Source organism: Nyctereutes procyonoides, unplaced genomic scaffold, assembly GCF_905146905.1.
Source record: "Nyctereutes procyonoides isolate TBG_1078 unplaced genomic scaffold, NYPRO_anot_genome, whole genome shotgun sequence".
Classification (NCBI taxonomy): Eukaryota; Metazoa; Chordata; class Mammalia; order Carnivora; family Canidae; genus Nyctereutes; species Nyctereutes procyonoides.
Window position 1 is genome coordinate 17,782,764 of NW_026575132.1, and position 25,828 is coordinate 17,808,591.

The following is a 25,828-nucleotide window of genomic DNA, read 5'->3' on the forward strand; positions in this document are numbered from 1 at the left end:
CTGGATCCTTCATAGGACCTCTAGGATTAATATTAAAGAGAAATAACCACAATAAAGGGCAAGACTCTGACTCCTAATTTTGGTTCTGCTGTGAACCGTGTCAACTTGGACAAAGTCCTTGACTTCCGTGACCTTCAGCTTCCTCCACTGCAGTATGGGGATACTCATCAAATCACAGAGGTATGAAAGTCAAGTGTTGTTATGCACTTACAAGCAAGAAACACATTTTAAATAGCAAAGCACTACATAAATGTGATTTTTATCTTCATTGTAGGACAGGGCTGGGAAGCTTCTAATGACACCAGATAATATCTGTACATTCTGTCTGTGGCCTTCTGTAGCCAGTGACTGTGACTTTATTTGTTCTGGTGGTGAGATTATTCCCTTTCCCTTTGCCAGAAGGCAGAAATATTTGCTAGATTGTATAAAATATAATTGTGAGTGGCAGGGTCTAGCCAATTAATGGGCACTTGATATTTTTATCTATAAGGCCAATTTCTGTTTAAAAATCAAACTTTCACATTCAAATGCAGACACATAAATAAGCCAACTAGACTTGCTTTTATCTTATGCCTCCTTCATGCTTCAAGGATCTTCCTCTCGTGGCCAGATAAGAGGACACTGGATACCCACTTCCTATATCCCTCTCGCCTCCTGCATTAAATCTACCTAAGTTCAAAGTAGCTGAAAATGGGAGTGGTACACCTCTTCCCATTGCACAACGTCTTTGAGCTAAACCTGGATTACCAATTCTATAACCTGCCTAATTTTTTTAAACACTTTGGGCTTTTTTCACTGAGATCCTAAAATCTAGATCTTGGTGAAAAGATTGAATTCCCCTGGCCCCAGCATTAGACATTAGCCTTGGGTTTTACTTGGAGCAACCCTTCTCAAAGTAAAGTCTCTCCTACTACTCAGCTTGTCTCTGCCTTTTTCTTGCTCAGACAAGAGGGACTAGCAGGAGTGGTCAGCACCTGCCAGAAGGGAGGGATGGAAGCCTTTGCCTTCTGCAGGCTTCTATCTCAGACTAATGGATCCCTAGCTTAAGCTGGTACCTGTGACTTTTTCACTTTTCTTCCTTCATTGCAGGCCCAGAACTGCCTCACTAAGCTATACAAACTAGATAAGATGCAATTCCGACAAACCATGAGGGACTATGTGAACAAGGACTCTCTCAATAATGTAGTGGACTTCTTGCATGCTTTGCTAGGATTTTGTATGGAGCCAGTCACTGACAGTAAGTAAAGCTGTGCCAAGTTCCAGGAGAGATCACTATAAGGTGAAGCAGGTAGAGTTTCAGAGGTACCCTGAATATGTGGAGATAGAATTTAGAGGGCAGTGTGTGTGTGTGTGTGTGTGTGTGTGTGTGTGTGTAATAGGGTATAAATAAAAGCTTGAGCATCATCTATGATGACACATTTTGGGGCTTTCTGATGACAACTTAACCTTAGCAAAGGGGATTTGGTAAAGCTGTGGCATCCTCACTGTTGTTAGCCCCTCAGTCCACTTACCATCACTCATGGCACTCCTCTCTGTCTCATACAACTTTCTGTTGTATGACAACTGAGACAGAAATCAAGGAACAAGGGAGTATATTCATGAGTTCAGCAAATATGAAATGAGTACCTATTGTGTGCCAGGCTCAATGCATAGAGATTTTTTTCACAAAACAGGAAAGAAAAAAAATATATATATATATATTAGTAGTAATGCAATTTTGGTACACACACAACATATATATATATATATATATATATACTGAATTTTTTAAAAACAGGCAAATGGAAATATAGTTAGCCCTATCAACCATTTCATAGCTTCATGGCTTTATGAAAACCCCATCATAGAGACCTGTGGTATGGGTGGAGGTAGTGAACACTGAATTCATGATAAATCAAACACCGTCAATACCACTCAAATGCAATACAGTAATGAAATGAAAATGATGTATGAACCCTGAGTTGAGTAACATACACATTTTAATTAGAGCCCAAGAAGAAATAACTTCTCAATATAGCCTTTTATGGTTTATATGACACGTGTGTGATAGTTGACTAACTTTTAATGAAGATCTATTTGATTACTTCTTTAACCTGTGTAGCTTAATGGAAACATTGTCTTGAATTGGTGCCTTTGCATTCCAGACAAGGCTGGGTTTGGAAATAACTTCACCACAGTGGACAACAAATCCACAGCCCAAAATGTGGAAGGCATCGTTGTCAGCGCCATGTTTAAATCCCTTATCACACGCTGCGCTTCAACCACGCATGAATTGCACAGCCCTGAGAATCTGGTGAGAAATTCACCTCTTCTTCCCACAGGAGTTCTTGGTCTCTGTTCTAGGAAAAGTTCTCAGTCGTGGCCTTGAGAAATACCAGTTGAAGTCTAAAAGTGGGCACTTTAAACTCTATTTTCCCAAAGTTAACAGTAGCTCATGGTAGAGCCTCATAATGCATTTTTCCTTGTTACTCATTAAACTACTTCAGAATTGACTTATCTTCCTCTTCCACCTCATAGATTCTGTGGTGGTTTCTGAGATACTTACAAAGTACTTTGAGGCCTTAAAAAGAAAGAGGTGCTAGAGCACAGACCATTAGCTCATGAAATATTAAAGAATATTGTACCAAGCATTTTTGAAACCACGTTTACTTTAAAAATTAATGTAACTATCCTGCTGAAATTAGGTTTGTTTTCTTTTATCAAACACCACAATTTTTTAGCCTCTCCTCATAAATGGCTGTATTAATTAAACCATTAAAGCCACCAGTGTGCGGGAGAAGAACCATGCCTATAACAAGTTAGTGCTTAATAGCTGCCAAGGAAATTGTGGTTTGGGATACAAAAAGTAGATTAAGGCTGATGAATCTACATGAACAGATGAATTCAGTTCTCTCTGGGGAGTAAAGAAATGTTTCACTATCTTACCAATTTGTTACATATTGTGACTTCTATGTAGAAATCAGCCTACTTATACATAGTGACACTATCCGCTAATCTACCTAAATCCAGGAAATCATTTTAAGCTATTCTAAACCATTGAAACTATTCTCATAACTTGAGGTGAACTAAAACTCTAAACCAAATGGAATTTAATTTTGCTGACTGTCAAAGCCACCTCAGCAAAGTTCTTGGAGCTTGAGAAAAGCATGGGCATCATCCATGCATTTAATTTGGTCATGGCAAGAAGTACTTTGACAGGTTAATTATAATACGTGTGAGCACTTTTTATACATTTTAGAATGCAAAATTAGGTATAGAAGAAATAACTATTTCTTAATTTTCTTTAAATCATCTTAGTTTTGACTTGGAACCCCCATCCCACCAGAATGGCTGAAAGTTGAACCCCAGCATTCTTGGGTTTCTCTACTTCATGCAAAGATCTCAAGTCTTTGGTAGGACTTAGGACCTGAGAAGCTCCATGGGTCTCAGTCATCCGTACAATACTTATTATTTCACATACTACTTTCTGCTGTGTGCCTGGGGCTGGGCGCTCTGGTGAATTTGGAAACTTCATTTTTTGGGGTCTTGTCCCTTCTGCCGGGCAAGCTGCTAAAGAGTACAATGAAGGCATGAGATTTTTCTGCCCAAAGGACCGAAAAGCACTCTTTTTGTGTTTTCCTCTGTTACTGTTCCTTCTGATTTTTTAAGAGTCATGGACATGATTGTCCCAGTGATCTTAGATTTTGAAAATCAAAGCTATCAAGGTAAGTGTTTCTGAGGCTTCTGGCTCTTGCTTTGCCATGAACATTCCCTAAGGCAAAAAATACAGTAACTACCGGCTTGAAGAGAGAGGGGAAATGCTGAATGAAAAGGTTAATATCTCAAAAAAAAGGTTAATACCTCAAGAAAAAAGGTCATATATATTTTTAAATGTGGATTCATCAATAGATTGGTTTTCATAACCCTGCATCATCTTTAGTTCATAGTCAAGTTCATGTTCAAATGGCCTTCGACATATTTTTTTGTTAAATATGTCCAGCAAAATGCACTGTCCTTGAATATTATGCTCTGCTAGAAGTGTCTAGAGGTCTGAGCTTATTTGACCACAGTGACACAGAGAATTTGGAGAAGCTGAAGAGGAACTGAAATTTCTAGTCCAAACAAACTTCTGATCACCTTTTTTTTGCAGGCATCTCTTCAGAAGTCGTAATTAAGAGAGAAAATTAAAGCTTGGGAGTCCAGCAGTTTAAAGTGTAAATTGATGTCTTTCTAATGATACAGCCAACTTTCTGAATATGAAGCATGGTAACCATCTTTTTTCATACTAAGGATGACAGGCAAGGTTCTTGGTAATGTTGCCAGAGGAACAATGGAAAGGCCGTGTACCATATACCATCTGTTTCCTTGTAGTAAAATGTCTTCCTTTTACGATGCTAATGCTAATCCAAGCCTAAGGAATTAACTCCTCCCTCTCTTCCTGTGAAAACCATTTAACCATACAACTTTCCCTCTTGCATCCAAACAGGGGCTGTATTGCGACATCCGTCAGCTGGTCCAATTTATCAAAGAGGCTCACGGGAACGTCTTCAGGAGAGTGGCCCTTAGCGCTTTGCTTGACAGTGCTGAGAAGTTGGCACCAGGGAAAAAGGTGGAGGAGAATGAATCAGAATCTAAGACTGCAGGCAGTAAAAGGTTGGAAGCTTGTGCTATAAATATTAGTGTTTGCCTGATGTCAGTAGAATGTAATTTGTTGTCCTGTCCCATGTGGTTCCCCGTATGATGTGTAACTCTAGGGCAGGGATGGTGGGGCTATCTTGGATAAGTGGGAATTACTGGTGATGGTCCAGCTGAAGTTTAGAAAAAGAATGTGTTTACTATCAAATAAATCCTTTCTCTCTCTCTAAATGAAAACTCAGTTGATCTCAGGCTTACATACACTTGACCTTTACTTCATAGCTCCCAACAGTATGGTGAAATGCTGTCTGTGTTAGTCTTTTCCATAGATAATTTACATTTTTTTCCAAAGAGGAAAAACAATTATCGATACCATATCCTGTTCAGTAAGTAATATTTTAAACATGCCAAAATACAAATTGCTGAGCAGTGCCCTGTTGTGTTTCCTTTTAGTAAATATAAATTTATTGTATGCCTATTCTATAAAATATGCCACTTACTGAGATTAAAAGAAATTCCTAAATTCAAAATTCTGCTTGTAGTTAATGACTCTGCATTGTGGTGGTATTCTTTGGCAATAAGGCAGGTAGGACATGATTCAAATGGTAGGATATAAATTTCATAGGATATAGACTCATGATGACATAGAGTCTGCAAGCAGTATATGTTATCTATAGGGGGTGTTTTGCTTTATGAAGTATATGAAGTGTTGAGAAGTGGTGTGTCCTGCTCTGTTGTGATTGGTGGACTGCACTGTTTGCATAGGTCAGAGGCGGGAAGCATTGTCGATAAAGGCCAGGTGTCCTCTGCACCTGAGGAATGTCGCAGCTTCATGTCTGGTCGCCCCTCGCAGACCCCAGAGCAGTAAGTAGCATTGATTTTTATCTCCAATGCAGTGAGCTGAGTGTTTCCCACTATAAGAAATTCAATTTTCCAAACTGCTGTTTGTTTGCTTGTCATCATCTTTGAACTTTGCCTTGCTCCTCCCCTTTACTTTTCATTCCCAATGCCACGAATCTCTATAGACCCAAGTCACAAATAACCAACCTTATGAGTTCAGGAAACTTCCTTACCTGCATTTCCCATTTCCAGTATCTATCCTACTCTGCTTTTCATGCATACTTCTGCAGATAAATCATGAAAAACAGCATATGGATCAGGTGGGGAGGAGGTGTCATTTACTTTCTTGCTTAGATTTGTTTATAACTTTTTTTTAATTTCAATGTATTAATGGCTGTCAATGTGCTTGTTGAAGCTTTTCCAAAAAATAAATAAGATAAACTTCTCTTGTGCTCAGATTTAGCTAAAACATAGACTGTACTCCATTTCACCTTGGTCTTCTTCTGAGATCCATTCCAGTGTTCTCTGAAATCAATCAGTTTATCTCTACTTTTTGTAATGGCAAAATCAAAAGCATATTAAAATTAGTGCCTCTAGAAAATAAGAGAATTACTCTAGACACTAAGCATACAACCTAGTTCTATGCAAGGCTCATTTGTCTTCATTCTTCTTTTGAGAATTATTTACTCATAAGGTGTGTGATCAGTATTTAAACTATGGACATCATTTAAGATAGACCATTTTACTTCCTCAAACTTTGGATTACTATGAAACAATTACTCTGCCAGAAATTCTGCAGGGTATTCTAGGTTTTATGAACCTAAACGTTCTCTCTAGTCAAGGAAATCACCAGCATCAAGTAGGACCTTGGTAATTCACAAGCAGGGAGAGCCTTCCAAGAACAAAAGCCTGCATAGTTCTTCTAACCCTTCAAAACCTTTGAGACTGCTTCTAAGTGCCTGGAGAAAAGTTAAAAGAAGGTAAATCAACTCTGTGAGTCTAGGGACCATGTCAATTTTTGCTTACCATTATAGCCCAATGCTTAGGACTTGGTCCCCATAGTAAACACTTAATACCTATTTCACAATGAATGAATGAGTGATAGGCAATCAATGAAAAGATAGAATTGTGAAATTACCATTAAGTTTTTGTTTCCTTTAACTTCCTTTCTTAAACGTGAGGTTTAAGGAAGTCTTTAAGGACATAATAAAAAGTCAAACATAAGCTCTAAGGGAAAAAAAATAACATAAAAGGCCAAGTTATGTAGCCAAATAGCCACAAGAGTAGTTCTAAGTCTTTATATACAGAGCATGAGCAGAAAAAGAAGGCGTTCCCCTCCCCCCAAAGTAGCACTAGCAACTATTAATCTAATACGATTAATGAGATGATCTAATAGGTAAACTGGATTTTAGAAATAAAACCATCTATCTTCATAGGTGATTTCATTTTCTAGATTGCAAAATATTCTCTTTCTTCAGTGTTCTGTAAACACTACCTGATATCTCAGCATTTAGCATGGGTCTGTTCTTTCCCCTTGAATGAAGATACATGTTTTAATGTGCTTCTACATAAAAATTCCCATTTGGAGAGATGTCATGGAATGTTAAATATAGAGCTTTTCCCTGATCCCAGTGGCCCCAGGAGATGATCATGCCAAATATCCTCTGTTTAGCACTTGGAGAAAGGTAGGTGGATGATCCTGGCTCCTCTTTTATCCTCTCTTTCTCCTGCCCTTCCCTCCCCTTCTGACCTTTCTCTTCTCCTTCCTCCTAAAATAAGTCACACTAGCTGAATAATATTAAAAGCAGTTTTACATGGTCTTTTCTCTGAAAAAAGAGATACCCATTGGATAAAGCTGATGTAGCATTTTCTTGAGGTGTTTTCCCACCCAGACCATATAGTCATATGCTTCATCATTGTGTCCCACATTTCCCAAAGGCAAGGAATGTTTCATATACTATGATCATTTGATAAAACAAACTGAGAAGTCAAATTCTGAAACACTGATTTCAACTCACAAATTCATGCCAAAAATGATAGAATATCCTTGTTTGAAATAAGAATAAAATGTATTTAGTATTGTCAGGATTTTGAGAGATAAAATCTGAACCTTCATGTAAATATCTCCAGAAAATGATTGCTTTACATAGTACTATTGAATTTTGGGTAGATTCTGGATTCAATCTCAAAGCTTGTAGGCAAATTGTTACCTAAAATTTCATAAACAAATTTCATCATGTGTTACTAAGTATTTTCTCTGACCTTTCTTTCCAAATTCCCAAATACGTTGCTCAAGTTGACAAATGTGGCAAAGCAGAAAAGCAAAAACAAAATCACTTTAAAATTGAAATACCATCAAATAGAGATAACCACTGTAAATATTTAGTGTGCTGGGTACATTTTTGAGCATGTGTATACACAAGCTCACAGACACATCCTCGCATGTGTACCTTGTTTATTTAACATGATCTTACCCTATTTCACCCATTGATTAACTGTCTTCTAACTTTGCAATATATTTTAACATTCCCCATATCAATAATCTTCTTAAATGAGACTTTAATGGCTAGAGAATATTCCATCATACAGAAGTTCTATAATTTAACTGTTTTTCGAGAGTTTAAAATTAGACTGCTTCCAGTTTTTCAGTGTTGACCCATAGTTTCTCAGTGAGAATTTGATCATTTTTTGCCTAGATGTTAGTATGTTGTCCTGTATTTCCTTGGGATAGCTTCCTGGAAATTGGATTTCTCTGTCATGGCTGTAGATATTGGTTTTGGATAACATATTACTAAGTTACCTTCCAGAGAGGTCGAATCTCTCTATCTCATCCCTGGCAGTATGATAGTAACCAATTGCTTTCTTTTTTCCCCCTTTTGATCTTTACCAATTTAGTGAGTAAAAATAGGGATCTTGTTTCAATTGACCTTCCCCCAGCCAACCAGTGCCTAATGAGATGAACCTCTGCACAATTAGTAAACAATTATGGGATGATAAACCCCTTGAGTGTGGTTGTATTTCACTTAAGCATTTATTGAAATATCATTTGTGAGTTTATTTAGTGCTGAGAATTATACTATACTGGGGTGGAGGTGGAGAGTGAGATACGGTACTACACAAGCCTCTGGGAACTTAAAAAAAAAAGTAAAATATTTAGACATAAGTGCTTCTGATATTGTGACTCACACATGCAGATGAATATGTGTGATAATATTTGGTCTTCTTATTAAGGCTGGGGAAAAAATGATTACCACTATTTGACAGCTAAGACATGACTGTTTTCGGGAAGACCTCAGAGTCAACCTTGGTCTCACTCCTTCCACTCCCCCTCTGACTCATCCTAAACCCCAGTCCATCAAAGATCATACTGCATGATTTGCCTAAATGTCATTGGCAGGAAGTTGAAAGAAATTTAAGAGAACTTCACATGGCATTGTCAGTCGTTTAACTCTACCCTCTTGCTTTCATTCAGTGATGAACAAATGCAAGGGGGAAACCTGGGGCGTAAAGATTTCTGGCGCAAGATGTTCAAATCCCAGAGTGCAGCAAGTGACACCAGCAGCCAGTCTGAGCAGGATACTTCAGAATGCACTACTGCCCATTCAGGGACCACCTCTGACCGCCGCACCCGCTCACGGTCCCGCAGAATTTCCCTCCGGAAGAAACTTAAACTCCCCATAGGTAAAAGTATGTCTGTATTTATTTATGGATTCTCTTATTCCTTGCCATCTCCTCAGATCAACTCATAATCAAAACAAAGCAATGCATAGTAGGGCAGAGAAAAGGGAAAGCCTTCAAGTCACAAGGCTTAAGTTGGCTCATTCCTTCCTTCATTCATTCATCTTTTTTCAGCAGATATTTATCAAACTCCTATGTGCATTATGGTGTGCAAACACTCTGAATCTAGGCATCAGGAATTCAATGATGAGCAAAATTACATAGTGCCCAATTTTGCCAAACTTAAAAATCTATTAGGGGTGACAATCACCAAAGCAGATAATCCTACAACTAAGTGTAGTTGCAAACTATGAATTTTATGAAGGAAGTATATGTTGTGCTATGAAAGCATGCAATGAGATTGGACCTAAATGGGGAGGAGGAGACCGAGATCAGAGAAGGCTTCCTGGAGGAAATGAAATTAAGATCTTCAGTGTACTTAGGGGAAGGAAGAAGGAGAGCACTCTAAGTGGTAGCAATAAGATTTGTAAAAGTATTAGGAGGAAGGGAAGTGGAAGAATTGAGATGAGGAGAAGAGTGCCTGCATAACTATGATAAAGCAATAGAGAGTAGATAGAGCATGTGGACCTTGCAGGTAAGGTTGGCTCTTTGTCCTACTGCCCTATATAGCCCAGGTGGATGTTGAGCAAGGGAATAATGCAAGCAGGTTAACTTTTTCTAGAAGATCACTGCATGGACAACATACTGGAGGGAGCACAAATGGTTAAGAGAGACCAGATAGAAAGCTGTCTAGTAGTCCAGGCATAAGTAATGGAAGCTTAGACTGGCTGGTGACTATGTACAGAGAAGTGGGCAGATTTGAGAAATACCTTGGAGGTAAAACTAACAGGACTTAACTGGAACATGTGAAAAGTGTCAAGGAGAACCGGATGGATTGTGGTTTTATTCACCAAAGAAGCCAAAATTCATTTTGTCCTGGTTTTACTCAGTCTTGTTATTTTATAATCCCATACTGAATATTCAAAGCATGTACATTTTGAAAATCATTTGTTTTCACTTCAATTTACATCAAGCCATGTAACTTTCATTACTTTTTGAGCACATGCTGACATTTGTGTTTAATTCATTTGGGAGAAAATGCTATACTGGCCTAACTTTTCAAAAATTATTAAATAGGGAACTGGCTGAAGCGGTCTTCCCTCTCAGGCCTAGCAGATGGCGTGGAGGACCTTCTGGACATCAGCTCTGTGGACCGCCTGTCTTTCATCAGGCAAAGCTCCAAGGTAAACAGGACATTGCTTATGTAAGAGAATGTTGGAGTCGCTGATAGAAAAATGTCAGGACCAAGAAATGCTAAACACCTGGAGGGGCCAAACAAGAAAGAGTTGCAGAAACTGTCTTCAAATTGAATGAAGTTTGAAAACTTAAATGAGCAATGAAAACTAAGATATCTAAGTAGTAGGCTATTACGGAAAAGAAGAAAAGAGTAACAAAAAATTTACATAAAATTATAATGCAGATCTATAGATATACATAGGTATTGTTTCCCAGCTATTATAATCTTTTAACTTTATATTTTATTTATTTTTAGTTATTATTTTTTAATTCTAGTATAATTGATGAACAGTGTTATATTGTTTTCAGGTGTACAATATAGTCATTCAGTAGTTCTATACATTTACCCAGTGCTCATCACCATAAGTGTACTTTAATCCCCATCACTTATTCCTACCACTGGTTGCCCCTCTGGCAACCAACCACCAATTTGTTCTCTACAGTTTAGAGTCTGTTATTTTGTTAAGTCTCTTTTTTTGTTGTTTTGGTTTTTAGATTCTACTTGAGTGAACTCATTTATCTTTCTCTGACTGGCTTATTTCATGTAGATTATACCCTCTATATCCATCCATGTTGTTGCAAATGTCTATTCTCACCACTTTTATTTGACATAGTACTGGAAATCCTAGCCACAGCAATTGGACAAGAAAAAGAAATGAAAGGCTTCCAAATTGGTATTTCCCACCTATTTTTAACTTTTGATGTGTATGTGAAATTCCTGACATAGGAATGCAATAGGATGCAATAATTTTCTAATGATTCTCTTTATGTATTCACACACACACACACACACACACACACACACACACATATACACACTTCATCCTCTTTCTACTGCTTTTGTAACTAGCTTAACCATTCTCCCTATTGAAAAGGACAAAGAAATTCAGGATGATTTTTTTCATTAAGTGCTTCTTCATAATACTTAAGCATTGTAGCAGCATACTATTTGGAAAAAGGTAATGATGAAATCCATTTACTACAAGAGCCTTCCCTGTGCATGATCCATGGTCTGGTCACTATAATTTCCAGTGTATGGTAAGAGTTACATTTCTTTACATTCAGATCATTTGCTTCTATTCTTTCTGCTTTGAATCACACTAAAAACAAGTTTTCTTCTGTCTTAATAGTAATATTTTGAAATTATAAAAAGAATATATCAACCTTATAAGACATTTAGAAAATACAACTCCTCTTTCACATCCTTTTTGCTAAAAAATTGGCCTAATATTGAGGTCTGTAGCCTCCTTGCTTGCTGAAAATTTTAAGTACTTTTGGCCTAAAGGCAAGATCTAGAGCACATTTTAATTCTTAGGAAAAAACCCCAGATATGTTATTTTACTTTAATTATAGAGTACTTTATGAATTAATTTATACTTGTTTTTTCATAAAGAAACAACTGTGGTGTTGTTTGTAAAGGATTAAAATGGTTTGCTGTTCAGGAATTTGAGTTTGGATTTTATCAGAATTAAACTCTAAGAATATCTCATGTATTCACTGAATTATTTTCATGGTGCCTGATTATTTACTTTCAATCTATGACTAGATCCTCCTTCAAATTAGTCATAAGTGATATCTTTTCTCGTACACTGGAATAAACCATACTGACTGACTAACCAGATGTGGAAGTCAGAAGACTAAAGTAATCTTCATATTACAAACAACTTATTTTTCAAGGCAAGGGTTAGTATAAACACAAAGAGTTGCCTTTTTTTCTCAGGTCAAATTTACCAGTGCAGTGAAGCTTTCCGAAGGTGGACCAGGGAGTGGAATGGAAAATGGAAGAGATGAAGAGGAGAATTTCTTCAAGCGTCTTGGTAAATGTTGTGCAGCCTAAGAATTACATCTGATTTTCAACACACAGAACAAAAATTTGATTGGATAGAGTGGTCCATTTTCTATTTCCATCTATTTCATATTCATTTCTCGTGTGTGTGTTGTACTGTTATATATAGCTTCTCAATATCTTATCAATTTTGTTCAACAGACATTTATGGAAGCCCTACTGTGTTCCTCGTTCCATGGTAGATACTAGATTTACAAAGAAGAGTGAGAGACAGCCTCTTCTTCAGTGTCTATCCTTTATTAAAATCTAAGAGCTTTAAAGAACCTTCGGATTTCCATCTACCTATCTATTTAGGAATTCTGTACATTATATCCCTGAGAGGTGGCCAGCCACCCTCTGAACACTTCCACCGAAGGGGAGTCTATTACTTCACAAAGCAGCCTATTCCAGAACTAGACAGTTTTTTAATTGTTAGAAATTGTTAGACAATCTTTCCTAATATCCCAAAAATATACTCATCCATAAATTTGATTTCACTGGTCCTAGTTATAACAACCTTGGCCAAACACACACACACACACACACACACACACACACACACACACACTGCTAGTTTTGCCTTTTATCTATTTCACATTCTCTCTTTTGATCTCACTGCCGCTGGTTGAACATTGTTGATTCCTTTTTTTCCCCTTACATGGAAGAGTCTCTAGACCCATCACCATCCTGATTCCATTTTACTTAGTGTTCCAATTAGATGATATACTTTACAAAATGTGGAGCTTCAGATGGAATGCAATACATCATATCTGACTTCAATCAGTGTAATAAATAGTGTAACTATTAAGCTCTAGGGATACAGCAAGTGTATGAGCACAATTTAAAGTTGCATTATAAAGTTTTATATCTCACAGTTGGCTTGTACTGAATTTGGATTAACTTTTACTAGCTCACCTCCACAAGAGTGAATATCATGCTATATTTTGGTATAGCCATTATTAATTCTTCATCTCAAAAAAGATAAAATGTATTGTTTCATTAACTTGGGAGGTTAAGTCACATGCCCAGGAAAGGTCTCTTGAGAACCCAAACCAAGTTGAATTTAGAATTTTTCTCTTTTTTACAATTGTACTCTAAGGATTCATCTGCAGAGACACACATTTCCCTGTTTTCATCCAAACTGTTAATATTATTACTGACCAGGTCAAATACAAATATATATCTCCTGTGATACTTCTAGTTGACTTTTATTAATTAACAGTTTGTGGGTATAATTTTCAGACAACCATATACTTAGTTTACTAGCAATTAGCAAACACTCTCCCATTTCATTATAAAAACATCATATTTTACCAGGAAATATCTCATGTCTTTATAACTCTGTCTAAAGGAATATGCAGCTTAGTTCAATATAGTGTATTCTTCATGAAACCACAGTGATTCCTTTGATTACTTCTTTTTTTTTAAAGTTCCTATTTATCTAATTATCTCTTACAGAATTTGGCTAGGGCATACATCAAACTCTTAGTCTGTGGTTTCAAGAATCTTCCTAACAAAGCAAGACCTTTGTCATTTTCAGTCTTTAGGGACTCTTTTCACTCCTCATGATATTTCAGAGAAGATACACCTAGCATTCAGAGACACCAGAATTATAAATAGATTTTTATGAGGCTTTTTTTGAACACTACAGAGTGTTCTTCGCCTGGAAAATGTGTTAGCTGAATGGCATTTGACTAGTACTGTGATTACATCTGTAAATTCTTTCTGTGCCCTGCAGTGTAATTTCATGGAACTAAGAATTAACTCAGAGGAGGGTCTCTCACATTTGGTGTCTCCTTAATGAAAGCTTTTCTGCACTTATGTATTTGCGAATTTTTCTCGTTGGTGAAAAGGATGAAAGTATAATTGAGTTGTTTACCTTCCTTTTGATTCCCTTACATCCCTTTCTTCAAGAAATAGGCCAATATTTTTAGTCTTATTCTTAATATGTTATCATGAGTATTTCTTGTAAATCTTTTTTATTCTAGATTTTTACCCTATTCCTGCAGATTTCAGCCATTGTTTTATATATTCCTTATATTTCATTCACAAAAGGAAAGACTTGGTATGGAATATTCATAGAGTCTGACTCTGAGATCAGTTTGTGTCAGCTATACCTGAAGTAAAGTAGTCTCTGTGTAACTAGAAGACAAAACCATAAAATCTAAGACTGATATCTGGAATTTTATGTGCTTTTTGACTGGCAAGAGAAGATAGCTTGCATGCCAACATCATTCTTTGTCCATGTTCTCTGGCTCCTTAAAAATTATAAAAGGTATTCTGTGAGATAATTCCTTTGGAATCTTTTGCAGAAGCCAGATATCCTCAGCTATTCTAAAAAACAAAAAACAAAAAAACAAAAACAAAAACCTTTAAAAACCCCATTATCTGCTAATCTTAGTACATTGTAATTTGCAACAACTCCTGACCTTGGCCATGTAAACATTTATCTTTTAGCCTCCTTTTGCCTTTTCTCCCATCTATCTTATTTCCTTCCTTCGTTCCTTCCTTCCTTCCTTCCTTCCTTCCTTCCTTCCTTCCTTCCTTCCTCTCTTCCTTGCTTTCTTTCCCTTCCCTTCCTTCTTTGCAATTTGTATGTATAAATGATTCCTATGCATCCATTATAAATGTATTGGTTTTTTCTTTCTCAATTATTTTAATTATATACTGTTTCTGCTTCTTTAAAGTTGCTATAAAGAAAGCAAACATCAAGCATTCTTACTTTCAAATGTATACTCAAACTTCACTGAGTTAAGATCAAATGCAAAGCCAATAGAATTTCTTTAATCTAAAAAATTATTAAACAAATGAAAAATACATCTCCTGAACATTTAACAGAACTGAAACTGCATTCATAATCAGCTGTCTTTCTTCTTTGCTTTCATATACACTAAGAATATTTCATTTTAGAGATCATGTGGTCTTTATTTGAGGGAAGATGTTTTATTAAGGCATGTTTTCAATCAATCAATAAAATTTACTGAGTATCATCTATGTGCTCAGCTCTGCCATAAATTCCATGGGAAATGCTGCTTAAAGAAATACTGCATTTTGAAATATCCCTTCTTAAACTTAACAGATCATAAAAACTGTATTCTATGTAAATTTATAAGTGATACCTCAGTAAATTTAATGTAAAAAATAGTAAATAAATGCAACGAGAATGTACTGAGACTAAAAAATTAGGCCTTATGTTCAAGGAAGCCAAGAAGCATCCTTATATACTAGTAAGTTTATATAAAAGACGAATAGAAGGTGCATTTTACAGCCAAAGTACTTCTTAACATTTCTTTTACTAGTACAATATGGAATGCCGACTGGGAATAATATACAATCAGTTTTACAATCAGTTTATAACATGTACAATGTTGACTTATTTCTTACCATAAATTACTCTGACATAATCTCTACCTTCAGCAGTATACAAAATTCTGGCCTCCTTCAACATAAACAGTTGGGTATTCTGGGGATGCAGTGTGACATAGTGGTAAGAGGGTAGGCTGATGGTCATCAGGTCTGGATTTGAATTCTGACTTCATAACTTTCTATTGCATGAACTTCGTCGAGGCTATTTAACCTGTACCCTCTTTCTGTATATATTTATGTTCTTACTGCCCTGTTCTCTCCCTTCTCTTTTTTTGATTATCTTTAAGGATTTATCTTATAAGGCTGTTACAAAAAATAAATCATAAAATATTTCATACAATACTGAACACATATACTAAGTACTCAAAAATTGAAGCAGATGCATGGCTATCCATTAATGCCACTATAACGCAATGGAGATTTTCCATTATAATTAGCTTTTACTTATAAGCATTATTCTTATGCCTGAGATCATAGGATTCTACTGTAATGAATATCCATCATTCTGTGAAGCAAAGAAGATAAAGTCTTCCTGTCAAAGATTGTTTTGTCAGTTTTCTTTTCATTATTTTATTTAGGCTACTTAACCATATTGTTTCTGAAGTTCTTTTTATCAGAATGGCACTTCTGGTAATATTAAATAACCTTCTTTTAGAATTCATTATCTTGTCAAATGAGTATTAAGAAAAATGACGAAAAGCTTATTCTTAATGTCTCCTTCAATAAGATGATGGCAACTGTTCTTAATAAATTGGTTAATAAATTTATTTGGGCTACGTGGGTGACTCAGTTAAGCCTCTGCCTTTGGCTCAGATCACAATCTCAGGGTCCTGGGATGGAGCCCCACATTAAGCACCCTGTTCAGCGAGTGGTCTGTTTCTCCCTCTCCCTCTGTCCTCCCTCCACTCATGCTCTCTCTCTAATAAATAAATAAAATCTTTTTTAAAAAAGAATGAGATTGTTGATCATACATCTTATATTTTAGTTCTATCACAACTTTGAGGCAATTATTACCTAGTATATTGTAAATCTTAATTATAGTAACAAATAATAAAACAACTGTATTCATTAAAAAGAAAGACATTTGAGGTCTATCTTAAATTTAAAGTTTAAGGGACTGCTAAGGTTATAATTTCTTTTGACAGAAGGGATTTCCTCTGTGTAACTTAAAGGCCTATATATGTATGATTGATAAAGTTACATAGAGGTAGGATAAGTCACAGGAAGTTACTGGTTCTAGGAGTTTTGATAATGTTCAGTGAATAAATAGCTGCCTTTGCAAGGCAACTGTCTAGAAACAAGGCCACCTAGGAAGTATTGTTCCTATACTGCAGCTTTTCAGTATGCGCCCTTCGTCATTTAAGATTCTGTCTTCCAAATTTTTTCCACCATCAGATTCTTTGTGTGCTACTTCCTTTTTGCAAATGATACAGATATGCCACACTAATTGGAAAAAAAAATACTGGAGGTGTTGAACATGGAATTTTGAATATGGAACATTTGCATCTGAAAAGGAAATATGCCCATAAGGAATGAAAAATGGGAAATTTCGACAATTATTTTATTCTTTCTTAAGATTTTATTTATTTATTCATAGGGACACAGAGAGAATGAGAGGCAGAGACACAGGCAAAGGGCGAAGCATGCTCCATGCAGAGAGCCCGACGTGGGACTTGATTCAGGGTCTCCAGGATCACGCCCCGGGCTGCAGGCAGCGCCAAACTGCTGCGCCACCAGGGCTGCCCTCGATAATATTTTAATTATATGGCATTATTTGTACTTATTAAAATTTTCAAACATAGACAAAAATAAAAAGAATGGTTTAATGGATCCCAGATATCCATCGCCCATTTGTAATAATGACAAAAATTTTCTATATTTGTTTCATCTATCCTTTATGCTTTTTAAAAAATATTTTATTTATTTAAAAGAGAGAGACACTCAAGCGAGAGAGCACAAGGCAGGGGGAGGGGCAGAAGGAGAGGGAGAAGCAGACTCCCCGTTGAGGAGGGAGCCTGATGCAGGACTTGATCCCAGGACACAGAGACCATGACCTGAGCCAAAGGCAGATGCTGAACCAACTGAACTACCCAGGCACCCTGATATTTAGGTTTTCAAAAATGTACCTAGGGATAAAAATGATGAAAAATGATACTTTATATCATTGTTTAAAATGTGTGATCCTTAGACTTTCTTCATCAATAACTCACAAGGAGTGTTTGTTAAAAAAGAATGAATACCCCCAGGCATGGGATCAAAATTTCTAGTGATGAGACCTGATATTCTGTGTTTAATAAGCTTCAGACTGATTCTTATTCATAGGCGCTTTAACTATGGAAAAATAAGGGTGGGAAGGAATCAGTGGTTCCCAAATCTCTGACCATAGTGCTGGGTCAGCTTGATTACATCATTATCTTCTGGGTGGCTTACAAAGCACAAATTTCCATACTCTATTTCTAAGAATTCTGATTCTGAAAGTCTGGATGAAATTCAGGAACTTCGTAGGTAATTCTGACACATAGTTAGGTTTGGAAATCCTAGAATTAAATGACCAAACTCTAAGATTCTTTATGTCTCTAATAGTCAGTGATTCTTTGTGTTGTAACTGAGATATCAATTTATGGAACATATATGCAATTGTGCAGTGATTCCATCTTTGATAAAAATAGAAGTTAGCTATTGATTACAGGAAGATCATTTTAAATATACTAAGAGCTCCTGCCAGTTTTAAAGAGGAGACCTGGTAGCAAAATGATCAGATCCTATATTTAAATATTTATGTAAAATTCTACATTTGCATATATCATGTGTCACCAGATTCCCAAAAGTTTATGGTGTGTCTAAATCAGGCATTGGGCTGGAAATGAATGAGATGGAGTCAGGGGGAAAGCTTTCAGGCCAACACTACAGAAAACATGTTGTTATAACTTTGAAGTTCTTTTCAATCTGTGATCCATTGTATTTTCTTTCTTTCATTCCTCCACCATGGGAATAACCTATAGGTTGCCACAGTTTTGATGACCATCTGTCTTCTAACCAAGATGGTGGAAAAAGCAAAAATGTTGTGAATCTTGGAGCAATCCGACAAGGCATGAAGCGCTTTCAATTTCTGTTAAACTGCTGTGAGCCAGGGACAATTCCAGATGCATCCATCCTGGCAGCTGCATTAGATCTTGTAAGTTTCTGGAAGACTTTGCCCACTCTGTCTCCTATTACAATTAATACTGCTAATGGAGGAAAGCATGAATTTCTAATCCTAACCCTCTCTATGGAGTTTTTTTTTTTTTTTTTAAAAACTGTTCATGCGTTACAGTTTTCAGAGTACAGGTCTTTCACCTCCTTGGTTAGGTTTATTCTTAGGTACTTTTTTGGTGCAATTATAAATGGGATTGTTTTCTTAGTTTCTCTTTCTGCTACTTCATTATTAGTGCATTTTCAATCTGTAGTGCAACAGATTCCTGTATATTAATTTTGGATCCTGTGACTCTACTGAATTCATTTACCAGTGCTAGTAGATTTTTGGTGGTCTTCAGGGTTTTCTATATATAGTATCATGTCATCTACAAATAGTTAAAGTTTTACTTGTTTCTTACCAATTTGGAAGCCTTCTATTTCTTTTTCTTGTCTGATTGGGAAGAAATGGCTGGGACTTCCAATACTATGTTGAATAAAAATGGTGACAATGGACATCATTGTTTTTTCCTAATCTTAGAGGAAGAGTTCTCAGTTTTTTACCACTGACTTTGATGTTAGATGTGAGTTTTTCATATGTGGCCTTTATTATGCTGAGGAATGTTCTCTTTAAATCAACTTTGTTGAGAGTTTTTTTTTTTTTATCATGAATGGATGTTGTACTTTGTCAAATGCCTTTTCTGCACTTATTGATATGATTATAGGTTTTTGTGGGGTTATATTTTTTTGATTTTCTCAGCATTAATTTTAAAAGGAGGAAGAAAGGTGATGAGGTGAAAGAAAAGGGAAAAATTTAATAATGAATATGCACTGGGAAGTAGACTGTAGAGCATCATGATTAAAAGGATGTGAGGGCTCTGACATTTACTAGCTAAAACTGTAAAATAAAAGTAGGGCTAATAATAATCCTCTGGCTAAGTGTGAGGATTAAATGACACATTAAATGGAAAGACCTTATGAGAGTACTTGAAATACAGTAACTGCTCAATAAAGTATGCCATTATTATTTTTTTATTATTTTTATGTCTGTCATGTATTAGTACTTAAACATCTTTGAGTCTTGGTCTTGTTGTCAACTGAAGGAAAGATATAAAAGGAAGGATAAATTGAATTGTGCAAAAGGGCTTTGAACATCATATGGTATTATACACATGTAAGGGATCAAAGAATATAAAATGGATCTAGTTTAGAAAGGGTTTCTTGGGCAGCCCAGGTGGCTCAGCGACTTGGCGCTGCCTTCAGCCTGGGGCCTGATCCTGGAGACCTGGGATCGAGTCCCACGTCGGGCTGCCTGCATGGAACCTGCTTCTCCCTCTGCTGCATGCTCTCTCTCTCTCTCTCTTCCCCACCGCCCATTAATAAATAAATAAAAAAAATTTTTTTTAAAAAAGAAAGGGTTTCTTTTGGAAATGCCTGGGTGGCTCAGTGGTTGAGCATCTGGCTTTGGCTCAGGGTGTGATCCCGGGGTCCTGGGATCAAGTCCCATGTTGCCCTCCCCACAGGAGCCTGCTTCTCCCTCTGTCTATGTCTCTGCCTCTCTCTCTGTATCTCTCATGAATAAATAAATAAATAAATGAATTTTAAAAAAGAAAAGAGAAAAGGTTTCTGTCAAGTAAACTAGGCCCAGATGTAAGTTTTCAACTCAGTGCCTCAGTTTCCTTTATTTACCTTTGATTTAATAAACTCTTCCTGCATTATATAAATACTGGGTACAGGGATCCCTGGGTGGCTCAGTGGTTTAGCACCTGCCTTTGGCCCAGGGCCTGATCCTGGGGTCCCGGGATCGAGTCCCTTGTCGGGCCCCTGCGTGGAGCCTGCTTCTCCCTCTGCCGTCTCTGCCTCTCTCTGTGTCTCTGTCTATCATGAATAAATAAAATCGTTTAAAAAAAATACTGGGTACAATATACCAGGTAAACATCAAGAATAAAGTCTTTTAGTTTCTCTTTTAAAAAATAAAAACTAAATAGACTTTTTTTTTTCAACAAAGAGCTTAAAGCCTGCCTATAAATGATCACTTTTCCAGATTTTATAGCATATGGACAAGTGACCATTGACCACTCATATTTTACCTTGGAAAATCAACCAAATCTGATAATAACATTATACCATTTTTCTGTGACATTGCACGCTTTGCTATCAAGCTAGTTACCATCAAGTTACGTGACTTCACTTAAGCCTGAAATAAAAATACCACTGCAATCACCCAAAATGATGACTTGTTATATAAGATTTTTCAGTCAGTCTCCCATTCCTGGATGTTGTCCTTTGTGAATGTTCATAAATTCCAAAATATTCAGTGTGCATTGATGCATGCTATGGTGACTATAAAATGTAGGGAATCATGAGCCTCCAGGAGAGCTGAGGCTGATGGCAATTTATCAAAGAGCAAGATGCCTGTCTAAAGCAAAAGAGTTTAACAAGGCAAGGAGCCAATCCCTTGTTTTCTAAGTGGGAGAATGGTAACTAGCCTGTCATTCCTTTGAGTTAAGCAATGATTCTTTTTAATCACTATTGACCTATTCCAAAAGGAGCAAATTTAAATAAATGTAAAAATCCGTAAGAAAAGACCAACTATTGAACATTTACATAATGGGTAGTAAGTACATGAACAGCCATTTCATTAAAAATAATAATACTCAACGAAGTATGCCCCATCTTATTCACACATAAGAAATACACATTAATATGTCCATAAATTCCTTTAACTATCAAATTTGTAACTATTAGAAAGTGTTGACAATGTATAAAATATCAGATACTACTATATGGTGTTAGTGGTGGAAGCAGCAGGGTTTGATTAGGGAATAGGAGAAGTCAGAATAATAGGGTAAGAGTGGGAGGGCAGTAATGGTGAGTGGAGTGTTTTGTGACCCCTCCCTGCAAAGAAATAATTTTAGACTGGATATAGTCACAGAACAGGAGCAGTTCTCTACATATTAATTATACCAAATGGCTGGATGGTGGAATTTTAAAAACCCGGACTCAGTGTAGCTTAAAAGAAACTCATCATATAGTAATTAATCAATTAACTCAACCAGTATCTGTTGAGAGTTTCTCATATGCCATGCAGGGTACCAGCTATTAATAGATACAAAAAACTCAACCTGTTTGAACCTTTCCTTATGAAGATTATTTTTGCATAGTGATCTATTTTATAGAATTCTTAGTGTACATTTTAAGGCTGATAAACTAATGATTAACATTTATTGTGTACCTACTGTTTTGAAAGGAAAAAACAACTAAATTTGAGAAAGACCAACTAACAGTCCAGGTCTACACAGACAGCAAAAGAGAGAGCCAGGTTAGATGTACCTCTGTATTCAAAGACTCTATATTTTATACTCTATCATATTGACTGTCTCATTAAAAAATTGTGTGAAATCACTAAAACATGCAAAAATAATAAAGCATGTATTTTATACATGATAATCTAAATGTAAGTCAGAAAGTGAAAATGACAGAAGTTAGTTGAAAAACTATTAAATTCACAGTAAAATTGTGCATTAGCATTTTATAGGTATTTTAATCTGTAATGTTCCAAAGGTACTATCATGTCTATCTTTGTCTCAATCCTAGTGTCAGAGCTACATTGGAAGATTTTTAGAAAAAAAAAAAAAAAGGAAGATTTTTAGGCAAAGTAGAGAATCAAATTTCCTAAGCAAGCCTAATAAGGTTAAGTAAAATGATATTATTTCAACTTGTTGAAAAATTGATAGAAAGATACAGCCACAGCTTGCCATACAAATTGGAGAATAATGGCTTGATAGTATTGGGACAACTATTAGTCAAATAAGCACCTGATGACAGAAATAACAGGTTGTCCTTTACAAGCCCCACTCTCTTTCAGATCCTGAACTGAAATCTACATATGAATGTATATTATACAGTGAACTTTATTGAACAGCTCTTTTCATTTAAACATTTCCATATGAGACAACAAAAGCCCCAAGAGCCAAGGTGATTTTGCTCAAGGTCATATATGCCAGTCAGTGCTAAAACTGGTTTCAAAGCAAAATCTTCTGATTCCATTTAGGATTCTTGTAGCAATAGCATATGCTTTCTCTGTAAAAAAAAAAAAAAAAATATATATATATATATATATATATATATATACACACACACACACACATATATATACACATTATATAAAATATATATTTATATTTTATATTATTTATTTATTTGAAAATGAGTATCTCTTGTACATTGAAAATACACTTAGATGAATATGGTCTCTAGAATAAAGAAGATTATAAATGATTTTTAAGGGTCCCAAAGCATTTGGATCTATTAAAAAGGTTCTTTAACACATGAATACATGATGAATTCATAACCAGAAAATATAGGAGATCTTCAACTTTAAAGATTCACACCACATATTCACTCTCTACACCAGTGATTCTTAACATTTTGGGGACATAGACTCTTTTAGAATTGGATGAAAGCTCTGGAAATTTTTCCAAGAGAAGTGTACTTATAGAGAAAATTTAACATATATTATCAGGAGGTTCATGGACTACCCCCACCCCCAGGACCATCCATGAAACCAAAAATGTTAAGAACTCAATCTCAGTTAATGGCAAAATGATTATCTGGCAAAATGAGACTCCTTATTCAAGTGGTTGGAATGATTACTTTTATTAACTTTTATTGATGATACAAAAACAGTAATTGCCTCCTACATGGAACACTTAGTATTTATGTAAGATATGTGGGCATGGGAGATATATGAGGCATGTCACAAGAAAGCATATGAGGATTTGAAAAATAATCCCAATAGAACAAATTAATACTAGTTTCTGAATGGAGGTTAAGAGGAATATTAATGAATTCTTTGATAATCAAGTCTCTTGGGTACTGAGATTTCATTCCCTCTCACAAAAGGGTTTTATGCCTATTTGACTTCTAGCAGCTGTAATGCTTTTAGTTTTCAAGGAGATGAGATTACAGAAGTTTCCAGGTATAAGTACACTCTGTTCCTGACTAGAGTTTGACTCCAACCACTAAATTGGACTGAATCCCATTGAAAATTTAAAATATTTAAAAAAAAGAAAATTTAAAATATATTTTACTTCCCCAAAGTAAGGCTATGCACTGATAGTTACCAAATCACTAGATCTTTCTTTCTTCCTTTCCTTTGGAACCTACTCTGGCCCTGCTTGACCTTCTCAATCTTATAAATATCATGGTAAGAAATAAAATGAGATTTGATGCTAACAAGCAGTATCTTTTGAATCTCAAAGTAAAGAAGCATTTTCTGATCATTGTAGATGTCCAGTGATGAGGTAGCTCTATTGAGAAGTAATGAGCTCTTTGCCACTAGACTGCATTCAGTGGAGGCCATTGTACAGGGACCTCAAAAAAGTGGGTGGTTTGTAGGATTTCCTTTCAATCTTTGATTCAAGCTGAAGGCCAAGGAGTGTGCAGAGGTCACAGGTCAGAATTAGTAAAGGTTTAAAGGAGTTCAGTAGGGGCACCTGGGTGGCTCAGTAGTTAAGCTTCTGACTCTTGGTTTCATCTCAGGTCATGATCTCATGGGTTGGAGGATTGAGCCCCACATTGGGCTCCATGCTCAGAAAGGATCTGCTCGAAGATTCTCTCTACCTCTACTCCCATTTGCCCCCCCCAAATGAATAAATAGTTTTTTTAAAAAGTAAAGGAATGCAGTATTCTCCATCATCAGACAAAGAATCCAGGTGGAACTAGTTGGGTTGAGTGAAAGGGATAGGTAGACAGTGGTAGTTGTGGTGGTGCCAGCATTGGTGGTAGAAAATGACGATAGTAATATTTTCATTATACTAGGTAGTTTATAAAGCATCTTCACATTTATTGCTTGTTTATAAGTGGAAAGGAACCAGCCTAAGGAATAGCCCCCCAAATAAGGGCACACTTAAATCCATTTTCTCGAGTATGGAAAAGTGAAGAAACTGAAGTCACCAATGAATTCTAACAAGCATACTGTTCTATGTGCTTGAATCAAAGTAGCATTCTGTTTCCTGTCATTTGCACAGGGATGACAACCGTGGTTCTTCATACTTGCTCATCTGGGTTAAGGGTTTCTCGGGATTACTCTAACTTTCACAAATGTCTTCTATTACATGTATTTTTGCCTTTTGTTTCCTCTGCATTTGACTTCACTTAATATCTGATTTCATCTGCTTCCTGTCTTTGAGAAAGGTCCTGCTGTTAAAAATGTGTTTTGTATGTTTTACAATGTATTTGTGGTTTTTGTCATGGATGTATATGTGTATAAATATAGGTAGAAGTGCCTATATTTCTATCAAATAAAAATATGAGTTTAGAAATATATGGAGAGGTAGGTATAAATGTAAATGACAAAGATAGATACACAGATGCAGATATGGATAACAGATATAGGCATGCTTATAGATTCTGCCACGTTGTCAGATAGGACTGGGGAGAAGAGGGAAAAACAAATGTGTTCTGTTTCTCCTCACATTCCATTACACCACTTTCTCCCATCTCTCCTTTAGTGTTTTCTTTTGTTGGGTGTTGCATTTCTTTTTAAGTGCAGCTTAAATGCAATTTTTGCAGTATGACATGATTTTTCTTTCAGAACAGTTTTATTGATTTAGTGCCTTAATTATAGAATGTAAATGTGACTTTTTCAAGTTTGCAGTTTTCTTCAGAATTAAAAATAGCGTTAAATGAAAGAAATATTAGAAATGTCCATGTTCGAAGTCTTGCCTATCTGCAAGTTTTATTTTAAACAATTCTCTTGTCACTGTTGCCGTGACTACTAAACTTAGGGGTAATTGGTTTAATTTAGAGTCCAGCACAGCTCTTCCTCACACTCTTTCTCTTTAGTACAAATTTAATAGAAACAACTGTAAGGCATTTTAGAAAAAGCATGTTTTAGAAAACATTTTGTCTCTAGGTTTATGTAATCTATAAGCACAAAAAATAGTAAAAAACAGTTCAAGCAAAAGGGATTTCTGTTTTCTATATATTTCAGGT

At 36.0% G+C, this 25,828-nt stretch overlaps 1 protein-coding gene across 1 annotated transcript in view; it reads left to right on the forward strand.

Moving 5' to 3' along the window:
* UNC80 (unc-80 homolog, NALCN channel complex subunit) overlaps positions 1-25,828 on the forward strand; it is a 214,769-nt gene that overhangs the window by 59,798 nt on the left and 129,143 nt on the right. The window contains 8 exon segments of the mRNA XM_055345384.1: positions 1,090-1,237; positions 2,145-2,293; positions 4,466-4,632; positions 5,380-5,478; positions 8,927-9,135; positions 10,309-10,415; positions 12,188-12,284; positions 18,661-18,833. Of these exon segments, the coding sequence (XP_055201359.1) occupies positions 1,090-1,237; positions 2,145-2,293; positions 4,466-4,632; positions 5,380-5,478; positions 8,927-9,135; positions 10,309-10,415; positions 12,188-12,284; positions 18,661-18,833 (1,149 nt within the window).